The sequence below is a fragment of the Lutra lutra genome, chromosome 1, assembly GCF_902655055.1.
Source record: "Lutra lutra chromosome 1, mLutLut1.2, whole genome shotgun sequence".
NCBI classification, from domain to species: domain Eukaryota; kingdom Metazoa; phylum Chordata; class Mammalia; order Carnivora; family Mustelidae; genus Lutra; species Lutra lutra.
Genome location: NC_062278.1, coordinates 107,324,760 through 107,339,527, shown reverse-complemented (window position 1 = coordinate 107,339,527; position 14,768 = coordinate 107,324,760). Strand labels below are relative to the sequence as shown.

The 14,768-nt window shown below is 41.0% G+C and overlaps 1 protein-coding gene across 5 annotated transcripts in view; it reads left to right on the top strand.

Moving 5' to 3' along the window:
* The window catches only part of MCF2L2 (MCF.2 cell line derived transforming sequence-like 2), a 259,359-nt gene that overhangs the window by 206,156 nt on the left and 38,435 nt on the right, over positions 1 to 14,768 (top strand). For 4 of the 5 annotated variants that reach the window (XM_047731452.1, XM_047731445.1, XM_047731474.1 and 1 more), the window contains 4 exons: positions 353 to 445; positions 1,089 to 1,181; positions 5,168 to 5,239; positions 7,903 to 8,028. In XM_047731452.1, the coding sequence (XP_047587408.1) occupies positions 353 to 445; positions 1,089 to 1,181; positions 5,168 to 5,239; positions 7,903 to 8,028 (384 nt within the window). Of the gene's footprint in view, positions 1 to 352; positions 446 to 1,088; positions 1,182 to 5,167; positions 5,240 to 7,902; positions 8,029 to 8,458; positions 8,566 to 14,768 lie in introns of those variants that run through there. The other variant, XM_047731481.1, reaches the window with a different exon arrangement.

Sequence of the window (14,768 nt, the reverse complement as noted above, 5' to 3'; positions counted from 1 at the left end):
TGGAACACTGAAAAAATAAAATTAAATTTTAAAAAAATTTTTTTAAAAACCCTGCTCCAGCTTATGAATTTACCAGAATCTTGCAGTTGTTCCCACAGCACTCTGTTCATATCTGGTCTGTGTTTAGTGCTTTAGGTTGTTTAGAACCCTCTGTTTACCTTTCCATCACACAGTCACCCCAAAATGAGGTTCTCATGCAGTTCCTCACACCGTGCAAATATTCAGGCTTGTTCAATATCTGAAGAATAAATGGTATCAACCTGTCCACTTACTGAAAAATAAATGGTATCAACCTGTCCACTTACTGAAAAATGCTACCTGATTAATTTGTTCCAATTCTTTTCCCACTAAGAAAGAAGATCTGCAGATATATTTTCAATACCATAAAAACCTTCCCCGAGCGAGGACAATCTGGCAAGAATGTCAAGACTGCACCTTCTTTGGGGTAATGTTGAGATCACAGAGTCTCCCACCCATGGTTTTCCCTGGACAATGTTTATGTATGTCAAGTCTTTAAAGAAATCACAAGTATGAACAAGGCAGGGGAATCTGGCTTTTGAGTTTATGTTTATGAAAAGTCTCTCCTATTTTGAAATTACACATTAGAAGTTTTGATGCAACCCTGGGTCTCTGTGGGATGTGACCGTGAGGAGCAGCTGTAGCCTGGTGAGCACACCAGCGTCCTCATCCAGGATGGGGAATTTTAAGAGGAATTAAGTCCAAAAGGCCACACTCTAGGTCTCCTTGGAATGATGTTAGTAAGTCATCCTGTAACTTCTAGACTCAAAATGACCTGAATAGACACCTCCACCCCCAACTCAAACACAGGCTGCCTCTTTTTCAGGATTCAAAGTGCCCCACTGTCTTCTAGTGGACTTGTTTTCTAAAAGAAATAAATGGTCCTGCATCAAGAGTTACTAGCTGAGCCATCCTCTTTCCCTTTTCTTTCATTTGACACACTGTTCCTAAGACACCCAATGACTCAGTAACATTACCAAGCTGGTAGACACAGCTGCACCCCACCCCCCAGCCCCCCGCAACCTGTGTTGCTGGTTTTGCTTTACCTTGTTTCTGTTTGGCTTTTAAAGGTATGCCAGCGCCAACTGGATCATGAGCTCCCTCTTTTTAAGTATCTCAGAGGACCAAGCCAGAGACTTATAAAATACCAGATGCTGTTGAAGGTAAAGTTGATGAGACAGTGCTTTCCTGTGCTGGGAAAACATGTGTGTGCTATGGTGCTCCTTTCCATAGACATGTAGATTTGTGACTTCGTCTTCCAAAGGGGAGGATAATGTCTCTCCTTCAGGTGTTTTCTGTCCTCCAAATCTAAAGCAGCATACCTCAGTGAGGAGAAAGACCAAAGAATCAGAGAGCTGAAAGGGACCTGGGAGCCTGGCTAGTCCAACAGGCAGCCCAAGGCATGAATCTTTAAGGAGGCATGAATCTCTAAGGAGGCTGGTTTGGGGCAGGAGAGGTCCTGGGGAGCAAGGGGAACGCCACCTCACTGCTGGCAGCTGAGAGGTGGGAAGAGCCTCTTCTCTCATGTAAGGTATCTACAGGTAACGTATCACCTGCTCCATTTTACAGATGAGGCGAGGAAATTCTGAAAAGAGGTATGATGTTCCCCAAAGTCACAATTTTCTGTGCATTAAAACAATGGAAAGGAGAAGGCAAAACTGGTTTTTTCTCCTTTTGCAACATTGACCTCATCCCTCAATTAAGGATCTTTCTCAAGAGCAACATCACAGAGTGAATTTTGCTCTGCTGACCCCCTACATGGTTCTTTGTCTGTCTGCCAACAGCACACCTGCAGGAGAGCACTCCCAGACACCCCAAACAGGAGAGAAGGCTCTGTCAGGCTGCCTCCCCATATGTGAGCTGAGGGAAAGGTTTGGGCCACTTCTCCAGCTTGTGTTTTTGAATTAACTTTTATAAGTCGCTCTTGCCCAGTGGCTATTATCTCTAGAAACAAAACAAAATAAAACAAAACAAAACACAAGCACCTGCTGTTTTCTGGGTACCTTCCTGTATGTATTTTTTTATTTAATACCCACAATCGGATGCACAGGAAATTTTCTGGAGTGTGAAGAAACAGCCTCAGCTGGACCTGACCTGCCGTCACCAGGTGTGGCATTCCTGGACCTCTTAGGCCTTGGTTTTTCTCATGTGTGAGGGGGGGGGATACTAGAACCTTCTCCAGACGATTGCTGTGAGGAGCCCGTGAGTAATGCCCGCAGAGAGCTGGCTCAGTGCTGACCCCCAGGAAGCTTCCTGGAATATATGGCTGTTGTTTTATACATAGAGAAGCCACAGCGTGTGGGAATGGGGTTGACCCCCGCTGCTTGCCTGAATGAGTAGCCTCTCTGAGTGTGCTTCCATGCAGCGCTCATGTAGAGCCTCACACTCCTCTGACCAACCCATCTTTCCTGTCATCCGAGCTGTCCGAGTCCTACCACGGGGTCTGGTGAAGAAGGAGCGGAATGAGTGGGGTTCTTCACCCCTTTGGGCTGGGTCCACTGGGTACTGAAGTGCCCAAGTTTTCCCACAGAAGGGATGTTGCCTCAAGAGCAAACTTCTGAACCACACACAGAGGGCTACAGGGCGCAGTAATTTGAAACCCAGACTGAGGAGTCAGCCGTGCAGGGCAGGGATCCAGCTCTCATGCTTCCAGGCGCCATGAACTCCGGCAAATTACTTAACCTCTCTCTGCCTCAGCTTCCTCACTTGTAAAGTGAAGATAGTACTAGTCCTTTCCTGGTATGCTTTTTTGGAGCATAAACGAGATAAAACCTGATTAAAAGTAATTACAGAATTTTGTTAGTTTCATCTCACTGAGGAAACAAGACAGAATCACTATAAAATATTCCTTGGGGATCTGTGTGAAACCATGGGAGGCTCTTCAAGGCAAACCAGTTTTTCCCATAGGTACGCTTGCTGTGGGCTGGAAAAACAGGTCCCAAACCACTGGCATGCCTGTGAAGAAAGGAAGAACTTTGTAGTGTTCTCCACCCTGAGGGACAGAGCTCATTCCGCAGCGCCTACCATCAGCTTCTTTGGGAGCATGCATGTCTGACTGATGGCCTCATGGCTTCGAAAGGATCATGGAATCCTGGTGTGAGAAGGCTTTTTCCAAGTACAAAAGAAAGGGAAGGGAATGATAGATTACGCCATTAAAAACAGACACATGAAAAATTGGGTGAAGTATATTACCAAGATATGGAACAGATGGTCAGCATGCTCAGTAATGAGCCCATAGAAGTTGTTAATTTAAAACAAAAAAACAAAAACAAAAATGATACCTATGAAATGCTTAATATCTTTTCTGAGATATTATGAAAATTAACAGCTGTGACAGAGTTTTTTGAATACATAATGTACATAATGTCCAATGAGTCAGGACAAGCTGATTAAACAATATATTATTTATTAGCATATATTAGAAAAAAACACAAAGATCGTATTAGAAATAGATGCATTTAGGGACAACAGTAGTTTACTTTTATTGAGGTCATGATTTATGCCAAAGAGGCTAAGTGATATATGAAAACTATCAAATTTATTTATTTATTTGTTAAAAGATTTTATTTATTTATTTATTTATTTATTTATTTATTTGAAAGAGAGAGAGCACAAGCAGGGGTAGCACTGGGCAGAGGGAGAAGCAGGCTTCCCACTGTGCAGGGAGCCCAATGCTGGGCTCAATCCCAGGACTCTGGGATCATGACCTGTGCAGAAGACATACACTTAACATTACCTGAGCCAAAGGTGTCCCAAAACTATCAAATTTAATCTAGAGAATTTTTCTTACCTGGATTTTAAGATGTGATGTGGAAAATGATGCATTATTTGTTTACAATAAATTTTGCTTATTAAAAGAAGGTTGTTCTAGAATAGGTGGTTATTCTGATTTCCTGTGTAATGCAGCTCAAGTCATAGGAGTGATACTCATTTTTCTTCTTTTAAAAAAATCAAATAGACTACTATTAGAAAAAAGAACTAATAGGGAGAGGTTGGTAAAAGGATATAAACTTTCAGTTTATAAGATGAATAAGGTGGGAGGATCTGATATAAAACATGGTAACTGTTGGTAACAGTGTATTATGTAATTGAAATTTGCTAAGAGGAGGATTTAAATGTTCTTGCCAAAAAAAAAAAAAAAGATAAATGTATGAGGTAATGATGTGTTAATTAACTAGATGGAAGAAATCCTTTTACAATATGTACGTATATCAAATCATCACCATATATATTTTGAATACCTAACAATTTTATATGCCAATTTTACCTCAAAGCTGAAATAAAAAGAAAATAATAAAAAAATGAACAGAGGACATAGGCAGGTTACAAAAGAATAAATGTTAATAGCAAACATTTTTTTGAAAGTTCTACTTCACCAGTTATTTGAGAAATTCAACTTACAACAACAGGTAGGATTTCTCTGTTGATCGAATTGGCAAAACTATTTAATTAAATGTTAATATTCCGTGTAGGGTGGGGACTCGTGAAACAAGCTGTCATATATGACTGGTGGGGACATAGTCCTTCTGTGAAGAACTTGGAAGTATGGATCAGAACTTTTAACATTGGGGTGTCTGTGTGGCTCAGTGGGTTAAGTGTTGAACTCTTGATTTCAGCTCAGGTCGTGATCTCAGGGTCTTGAGATCAATCCTCACACTGGGCTCTGTGCTCAGCACAGTCTGCTTGTCCCTCTCCCTCTGCTTCTCCACCACCCTCCCCCAAATAAATAAATAAAATCTTAAAAAAAAAAAAAGAATTTTTAACGTTGACAATTTCACTTCTAGAAACTTATCCTTAGGGGAAAAAAAGCACAAAGATCTTTATTATAATAAAAAATTATTGAACCTTAATGTTTAACAGAAGGGGGATTAATTATGATTTATCTATAGGATGCAACACTGCTACAATTAAAAAACATGTGCTTGGGAAATGTTCATGATATATTGTTGGGTGAAAAAAAACAGACTACAGAACAGTGTGACCAGTATGATTCTGTTTTGGAAAGAACTCTGTGCCATTCTTTCCCTCTTACTTACGATATACAAATTTATGTGCACCCTTGTTAATTTAGTGTTGGCTGGAGATTGCACAGTAGTTTTAGTTGGCATTCTACTTTTTGATTTCCAATAAAGTTTTTGGGTTAATGCAGGGTCTGCTGGATTTTGAGTATCCGGAGGATTTGGGGATAGACCCAGGTGACCAAGAAGAAGGTTTGGCTAAGGTACCGTATATTAAATATTGTTTTATATAACTAACTGTTAATGGTGTTTGTGTCTGGGTGGGCAAATTTATGGCAATTTTCTTTTTCTTATTTATGATCTTTATAATTTAAATTTTCTAAAATAGCGTGTACCCTATAATTTATAGTCACCAAAAAACCAAAAAAATTAAAGGCAATTTCAAAGTGAGGTTTTGTAACAGGATAATTAGTAATATATTTTCTTTCCTCCACATAAAAATGTTTTAACAGGAATACAAAATTAAGTGAATCTGTAAAATGCATATATAAAACTGTTAGTAAATATGATAACATCTCTGCTGTGGTTTTCCTGCAGGGTAAGATTATGTATGATTTATATTTACTTGTTTGTACTTCTTAGTATATCTAATTTGCATACATTATACCCTGCTCGCCTCTAAGTGTGTTTGTGGGTGTGAATTCTAAGAGAGCCAAGGTTCCCTCAGAAGAAATGGTGACCATACCATATTGGGAAGAAATCTGTGACTTAGGAGTGGGGTTTCTTTTAAATTTTCTGTAGGATATTCTGGTTTTAACAACAACAAAACAACAAAAACACAAGGAACAGTCATTTGCATGCCTTCTCTGCTCAGTATATATGGCAGGGACTCCTTGAAATTAAGAGAAGCTCAAGACACAGGTAATAATTTTATAGCCTGGAGCAAGGGGAGCTAGGCTGAGTTAGCCTAATAATGTTTGTAAGGATGTTCCAGAGCCCTGCGTTACACAATGTAAAAGGAGCTGCCTCCTACTGTTGTGGGAGGCGGTTAGCGGCAGGAGAGGGAATGGGAACAGTTGAGTCTCTAAAAGGAAACTGAGTTTTAAGTGTTGGGTAAAAGGGAAGACCCCTGGTGTACGAACGTAATCCTTTATTAATGATGTTACAAAAAACTCAGGTTAGAGTCTGCTGTCTTCTCCCAGCACCTGGAGCATGTTTATATGAGTGAGAAGGTAAGAGAGAACCCATGGCAGATTGTTGAGTGGAGGCAGCGTGTTCTGCCCCATTCATGGGCCCTGTCACTCATATCTCTGATCCAAAGAAGCTAATCCCCAGTGCTTAGGCAAGGTTCAGAGAATACACAAACCTTTGCGTACAGGGCACTGTAGAGGACAAAAAGAGGCGGTACTGGGGGCAGGGGGGAACAACAAAGATCTGTCTGCTCTTTGCTATAGGAATTGATGTGTTAAAGAAAAAAAAAAGGAAGAAACCAAAAATTTTTTGTTGGCATTTGCTGTAGGACAGATGAATACACTATGGAGGTAGCAGGGGAATAAAATACTGGAATTGTAAGCAAAAGACTTTCCCACTGAAACAATCATCCCTATTATGTCCTAAGTGTCTCTGTAGTAATAATTGGAACATCGGTCTCTTACATTAGCAGTTACAGTGTTTGCACTCAGTTCTGAGTCTTCCTGGTTGGGAGAGGCAGACCGTGTTGGCTTATCTCTTTAGTGTCTTTAATGGTGATAGACTGTGAGAAAGACTAGGGAAGGAGAAGAGGGAGGAAGGGCAGAGCTGGGGCGGGGTGTGAGGATTCAACGTAGCAAATGCAGCAGTTGTGTCTGCCACTTCCTGACGGGGGCACGGGGGAAGAACGAGGCACAAACAAGTCAGCTGCAAGAGAAAGGGAGCCCAGGTCGGCAGTAGAAAAGACTGTCACCCCAAACAACTCCTCAGTCTCATATTTTTGGAAAGCAGGTCACAACCAACAAAGAAGCTGGAGTCGGTTACACATTGACCATTAGTCTTGTAGGTAAGAAGAAAGGCAAAATATATCCGGTCGAGCAGTTTAAAGTTTATAATTGAGCAAGCACTTTCAGAGGGCTCATCTAATTAGCCACAGGTGGTCTCTGGAGAAGGGGAGATAACAGAAAAAAGCCATTGGAACGCCCGGAGCCAGCTGGGTGTTCCCTGCTGCTGGGCTTCGAGGAAGTATGTCGTCCTCTCCCCCAGAGGCCGGTTGCCAGAAGGCTATAGCTAAGCATGCTTGGTGGCTGGTATAATTTCTTATGGGTTACATTTTAAGCAGTATGTTGTTCTGAGGCACAATTATATATTGTTACATAGTTATATACATTGTACATACATTGTACATAGTTATGTATTGTTACATATTTACAGGTTTGTCATGAGTAAACCTCCACATGGCAGCTCATTCTCTGCCTCTGTAGGAGATTGCAAATGTCCTTCCCTGGGATGGTTTTAAGTATAATTTCACCCATAGGAATAGGACATTCACATTATGTACAAGAATACGATACTCAGATACTACTTTTCAGTAGCTCCTTGGTTAGGGGTGTGAAAAGAGCAGCCTATTTAAAGGCTCTGGGTTTTTCATGCTTTAAAGGTCAGTATGTTTCTTATGCAGCAGGACTATAATGTCCATGACTATGAACTTCATTCTTCATGAGTGCAACGTACAGAAAGTGTGGTCGATGATTTTGCGTGTGTGTATATCATATATGTGAACCAGCAAGTATCTTTAGCCACCATTCTTTGGAAACAGGGCAAGAGATCCATGTATCTACCCTCCCTGTCTCTGTCCTGGCTGGATCCCTGGCTCCTTTCTTCTCTCCTGTTTCCCGGGTTCACTTGGTTAGATGGTTTACCTTTTGATTTCCAACAAGGGATTTGGTTTCCACAGAATGGGCCAAAGAGGACCAAGGATTCCACATTCTCAGCCGAACTACAGCAAGCTTTGGCCATGTTAGAAGATTTGATCAAGTCCTGTGAGTTGGCCATGGACCTGGCAGCAGTCACTGGATGTCCGGTATGGGCCATAGCAAGTGTGGAAACAGTTCAGCAAAAGACAGGCACAATATTACAAAGATAGGAGATGCTGTGGCAAAGGTAGAGACATGACCTGTGGTAAAGGAACCTGACTCTGAGGAAAGTAGCCAAAATTGTGCAATAAATCTGTGCTGTGGGAATCCAAGCAGCCTGTCAGTATTTTCAGGAGTCTTGAGTTGTACTCCTTGGGGTCCTGGATGTTGAGACTGACCCACACTCTGAAACAACCAGGAACTCAGAGGCCAGAACATAGATGGGCAGGGGAAGGTACTGAAGGAGTAATTTATTCTTTGACTCATGGCACTATTAAAAAACTAAAAAGATGCTCCTTCCTGCCTCAGATTTTCTCTGTGCAAAGTCCTTTGAAAATGGATCCTAGGTAAAAGTCTAACTCCATTTTTATGTCGCAGATCTCAGAAGAGGACTGACAAGGATATATTATACATTCTGTAATCCAAATGGTTGAAGAAAAATACCAGAAGAGGCAGTGCTGGGGAGTTGAGCCCTCTCAAGCTGGGCGTGAGTGTAAACCCTGAGGGAGTCAGTCCCAGGAATTCTAGGCAGGCCATTCTCTGAAACATATGAGCTCCTTGGGACTGGGACATCATTGTTATTTCACTGGCTTTCACTGGGAGGTGTTCTAGATCTTGACTCAGGTGGATTAGCTTTTCGTCTTTGTCACAACGAATTACCACAACCTTGGTGGCTTAGAGCAGCACAAATGTATTATATTATAGTTCCATAGGTCAGAAATACAACACAGTCTCACCAGGATAAAATCAAGGTGTCTGCTTTCCTTTTGGGAGGCTCTAGGACAGAATCTGTGTACTTGCCTTGTCCAGCTTACCAAGGCCACACACATTCCCTTGCTCATCGTTTCTCCTTCCATTATCCAGTGTTCTTCTTGACTCACATCATTCTGATCTTCTCTTCTGCTTCTTCTCTTCTGCTTCTCTTCCATTTTTGAGGACTCTGTGATTACATTGGACCTACCCATTCATATCCACAGTATCTCCCTATCTCGAAGTCATCTGATGAACAACCCTAATTCCATCTGCAACCTTAATACCATTTGTCACGTAACCTGACATATTCTCAGATTCCAGGGGTTAGGATGTAGACCTCTTTGGAAGGCTATTCTGTATACCACACAGGAGTGAAGCGTTTTGAGGATTAAATTTCAGACAGATACTTTTCCTTCTCTCTTTTTCATTTTAATTTTTACCTGGTTTTAACATACTGTTCATTGAGGTCTGGGCAAAAGAAATGACCTTTCTTTTCTTTCCTGGTCATAAGTCAAACCATGCAAATTAATTAGGGGCAAAAAAGAAACAAGCAAAGAAACAAACAAAAAAACCTGTGATCTTTTTATTTCCCTCCCTCCTGGCATTTTTCTGGCCAGGATCTCAGAAGCAGCCCCACTGCGATCCAGGTAGTAATGCTGCTCCTGTCCCCGGGGACTCAAGAGTGCTCTCTGCTTACTACTGATGCATGATTCAGGAGGGTATTCATGAACTGCTGGGTATGTGTGGGAGGGGATCATTTTCTTGGTAATAGTTTTTTCCTTCTTCATTTAAGGAAACTCAAGGGAGCCATTTGTTTAACCATTTGGGGACATCTTTCTGCTCTTTTTATCTTTAACATGCCTCAGTGACCCCTATTAGAGGTCCATTTCCCTGAATCAAATGAATGTCCTGGAAACCATTCACAGGGCAGGAAACTCCCAGTTATTATTCTGAGTGTAAGTATCAGAGGAGGAGGAAGTTATGAGAAAATAATTAGTAAAACGTGAGTAAGTAGCAATCTACTCTAATTTCATTCCAAGCCAGCTTGCATACAAATGAGATTAACAAGCTTATAGAATTGTAGAGACTCTTTACATCAAATGCAAAGAACTTTCTTCTCCCCTATGTCCTTGGAATTGCCCCTTTGACATAAACTCTATTTGTTGTTGTTGTTGTTTTTTTCACTAAGATTTTAACTTGCTTTACATCTAGTACATTAGCTACTTTACCCTGACAGTTTTGTATAATCCTATTGAATTATGGAAGAGCAGGCAGTGAAATTTTCCCTTTCTGATTCATGAGTAGATCCACAGAAAGTTGAGTTAACTCCCCCAAGATCACATTGTGCATCAGCTTGGACCACTTCTTGGACCTCTCCTCTCCCTGTCCAGGGTGCCATTCATTCTCTGAATGCATTCTTCATCTACTTTTGTTTAGAGTCTACTAACAGCTCAGTTGTTCCTAACTCACATCTAATGATCGAAAGATTCTTTGACTCAACTTTGTAGAACTTTATCACAAGGGGCTGAAAATCACATACTGAGTGTGTGGATGAAACCAGAACTTAACTGTTAGTTTCTCTACTTGACATCCAACATTGACCTGGGTTTGAAAAGAAAAGACATTGAACCTGAATGGGTGAATGCATAATTAAAACAACTAGAAAAAAAAATCCCTCCCTGATATTTACATTTTATTCCTGTTGTGTACACTTGGTTAGTTTTCCATTTAATTCGATCACAGGAGCTTTAGAGCTTTTTTGTTTTGTGGAACACCGAGATGTCATTTACCTCCCTCTATTTGAAAAAGAAAGAAAGAAAGAAAGGAAAGACAGAAAGAAAGAAAGACAGAAAGAAAGAAAGAAAGAAAGAAAGAAAGAAAGAAAGAAAGAAAGAAAGTTTCCCTTCTATTCAATCTAACACATAAAACTGAAATATGTATAGAGTCCTTTTAAATCCTGACTTGTCAGGAACAAGGTCCAAAGTTGAATAGTAAAGGCTGAGTGAAATATTTTTGTTTTATGGAACAAATTTATGTCATTTAATAAATGAAGTATTTTTATCGCAAGTTTTATGGACTAAGCCCACGTATATTATTTCTGATTTCATTCCTCACTTTCCTGAGCAGAACGTTGGCTGAGGAGGGAAGGCCAAGTAAATAACCTTAATGACTCTGTGGGATTGATTGCCTGTGCATCCTTCCCCACTCTAGGCACCTATGCCAAGAGCGGCTGTGAGGAGTAAATGAGGATTAAGTCATAATAAAAGCACCCAGCACCAATGCGGGGCACCGGGGAGAGGCTGAATAAAGCGCCCCTGGGCTGACTCATTTGGATACTTGATCAGATTGGAAAGGAAGGAGCCCTTTTATTTCTAGTGATTATAGTTATAGGTTTCGCTGTCCTACAGCTTCTACTTTTTGTTTCTGGACTGACTTTCTGCTGATTCACTTACCCAGAAGTTTCTTCCTCCTTTGTGCAAGAAGCATACAGCTCTGCCACACTGCTGTCACCACCAGGATTGAAAACCTGGGCATCCAAATGTGGCCTCTTTCTGGAGGCCAGCTTCCCCAGACATGCTCAGCCAGATCCTTCATTTGGCTGATGTAGTCACGTTTGAAATTCTTATACCAGAGCTCTTAACTACAAAATTCCACACATGAAAAGTGGTAACATGTACTAGTTTATTTTGCCATCATTTCCCATATGGAGGAGTCCATCTGACTTTTCACTTGCTTATCTGTTTGGGGTAGCCAACACCCAATGGTGTTGTATCTCTGAGTTCATATCCATTAGATTCAACACACACAAGCAATGGCCATCACTGGTGGAAAAAAACGATTGTGGACATATTCTTTTCCTAGAGCTGCCATAATAAAGCTCCACAGTTCTGGAGGCTAAAAGTCCAAAACCAAGGTGTTATCAGGCATTTGCATCCTCTGAAGGCTCCAGAAAAGAATCCTTTCTTGCTTCTCTCTTGGCTTCTAGTCGTTGCCAGCAGTGCCTGGCGTTCCTTGGCTTACCGCTATATGACTCCAGCTTCTGCCTTCTTCATGATTGGCTTCTCTCTCTCTCTCTCTCTCTCTCTCTCTCTGTGTGTGTGTGTGTCTATTTTCTATTCTCATGAGGACACCAGTCTTTGGATTAGTGCCCACCCTAATCCAGTGGACTTCATTCTAGCTCATTACATTTGCAAAGACCTTATTTGCAGATAAGATCACATTCTGAGGTCCCAGGTGGACATGAGTTTTTTTGGAGTCACTATTCAACTTAGTACTGGGGCATCACTGAATAAGTTTCCTCACGGTGCTGAGCTTTTAGCCTCATGTCTCCTCAGGCACTCAAGCCAGTAAATGAATAAATATTATGTGTCTGGGGGACATATACTTACAAAAGTCATGCATGTGGTTCCTGGTCTTGGGACCAACTGCAGTCTGATTGGAAAGAAAGGATACATATGTTTGAAAAGATGACTATAGGTTATCTTTTGTCTTGCTAGAGGAACTCTACTCCCTCTGCCCTTTCCCTTGGGAGGTGGGGTTGCCTCCATGCATCCTGGCTGGTGGCAATATGCGTGCACCTGCCCTTCAGCAACACTGTATGGGGCATGCAACCTCAGCCACTGCAAGACGGGGCTTGAGTATTGAGATATCCAATCCCATCACATGCAACCCTTCTTTTTTAGCTGGATTCAAAAGACCCAGCAGTTCCCTCCAGTGACCTTTAGTGATGATGGGCTTACTAGAATGGGTGACCATAGAGCCTTGGGAAGAGCCAGGCTCATGGAGGTAGGAATGGGACAATTCCAGGACCCACAGCAGTTCTAGGATCTTGACTTGGGAGAGAGTGGGGTTTCTTACCTGTGTTCTCTGCCTGTATGTGCCAGGTATATCCACACACCTGCTGTCTTCTCCTCTTACCACCTGCTGTCTGGTTCTTTCCCTCCATTGGTGTCTTTTCCTCTTCCTCATAGTTTCTGGTCTTCTGGTGACTCACTTTCTTTGTTGCTCTACTGCCTTATTGTTTATTCCACCTCTTTCCCTCTTATGAAGCATCTCACAACTACAACTCCTGCTACTTATTTCCTCAGTTCGGACAGGGATCAGATTGTCCTCTACGGTCAGGGGCTGGCCCCTCTCTGGATTCATATCCATTGGTCAACTGACACTGCCAAGGTGCAAACAGTTATGGCTGCTAGAGGGAGGAGGAGGAGAGAGCAGAGGTGATAATGGCAACATCACTGTTTAAGGTTGCCTCTTTAGGAGGACTACAGACAGGGCAGTTTTCTCTGCAGCCCAGGGTCTTGAAAGACACCTTAACTAACCTTACCAGCCCTCCACAGGTCATTAGAGAGTGCACACTGGGACTTGTTCCCCCTCCCCCATCATTCTGGCTTCATTTATTTATTTTTACTTTTTTAAAAATTTTAGACAACCTTTATTAATAAAAGGTAATGAGATGCCTATATTTTATGTCTCCACTAATTTTGTTTTAAATTTTATTTATTTAATCAGTCCTTTTTAAAATTTTTATTTAAAATTTGAATTTATTGAATAAATTCAAATTTATTTAAATTTGAATTTAAATTTTTAAAATTTAAATTCAGTTAGTTAATGTGTAGTGTATTTTTAGTATCAGAAGTAAAGTTCAGTGATAGTACCCAGTGCTCATTACATCACATTGCCTCCTAAATATCCATCATCTAGTTACTCCAGCCCCAACCCTCCTCCCCCTCAGCAACCCTCAGTTTGTTTCCTATGGTTAAGAGTTTCTTATGGTTTGTCTCCCTCTCTGATTTCATCTTGTTTTATTTTTCCCTCCCTTCCCCTATGATCATCTATTTTGTGTCTTAAATTCCACATATGAGCAAAATCATGTGATAATTGTCTTTCTCTGGTTGACATCTTTCCCTTAGCATAATACCCTCTAGTTCCATCCACGTCATTGCAAATAGCAAGATTTCACCTTTTTGATGGCTGAGTAGTATTCCATTGTATTTATATACCATATCTTCTTATCCATTCATCTGTCATTGGACATCTGGGCTGTTTCCATAGTTTGTTTCCATAGTAGACATTGCTGCTATAAATACTGGGGGTGCACGTGCCCCTTTGGGTCACTACAGTTGTATCTTTGGGGTAAGTACCTAGTAGTGCAATTATTAGGTCATAGGGTAACTCTATTTTCAACTTTTTGAGGAACCTCTATACTATTTTTTGGAGTGTCTGCAACAGCTTGCAGTCCCACTCAAAGCATAAGAAGGTTGCTCTTTCTCTGCATCCTTCCCAACATCTGTCATTTCCTGACTTGTTCATTTTAGCCATTCTGACTAGTGTGAGGTGGTATCTCATTGTGGTTTTGGTTTATATTTCCCTCAGGCCAAGTGATATTTACATTTTTTTCATGTGTCTGTTGGACATTTTTATGTTTTCTTTGGAAAAATGTCTGTTGTTCATGTCTTCTGCCCATTTCTTGCTTGGATTATTTGTTCTTTGGGGGTTGAGTTTGGTAAGTTCTTTATAGATTTTGAGTATTAGCCCTTTACCTGATAAGACATTTGCAAATATCTTCTCCCATTCTGTAGCTTGTCTTTTGGTTTTGTTGACTGTTTCCTTTGCTGTGCAAAAACTTTTGGAGTCCCAATAGTTCATTTTTGCCTTTGTTTCTCTTGCCTTTGGAGACATGGCTAGCAAGAAGTCACAGAATTTGCTGCCCATGTTCTCCTCTAGGATTTTGATGGATTCCTGTCTCACATTTAGAGCTTTCATCCATTTTGAGTCTGTTTTTGTGTATGGTATACGGAAATGGGACAGTTTCATTCTTTGGCATGTGGCTAATTTTCCCAACACCGTTTGTTGAAGAGACTGTATTTTTCTCATTGGATATTTTTTCCTGCTTTGTCAAAGATTAGTTGACCATAGAGTTAAGGATCCATTT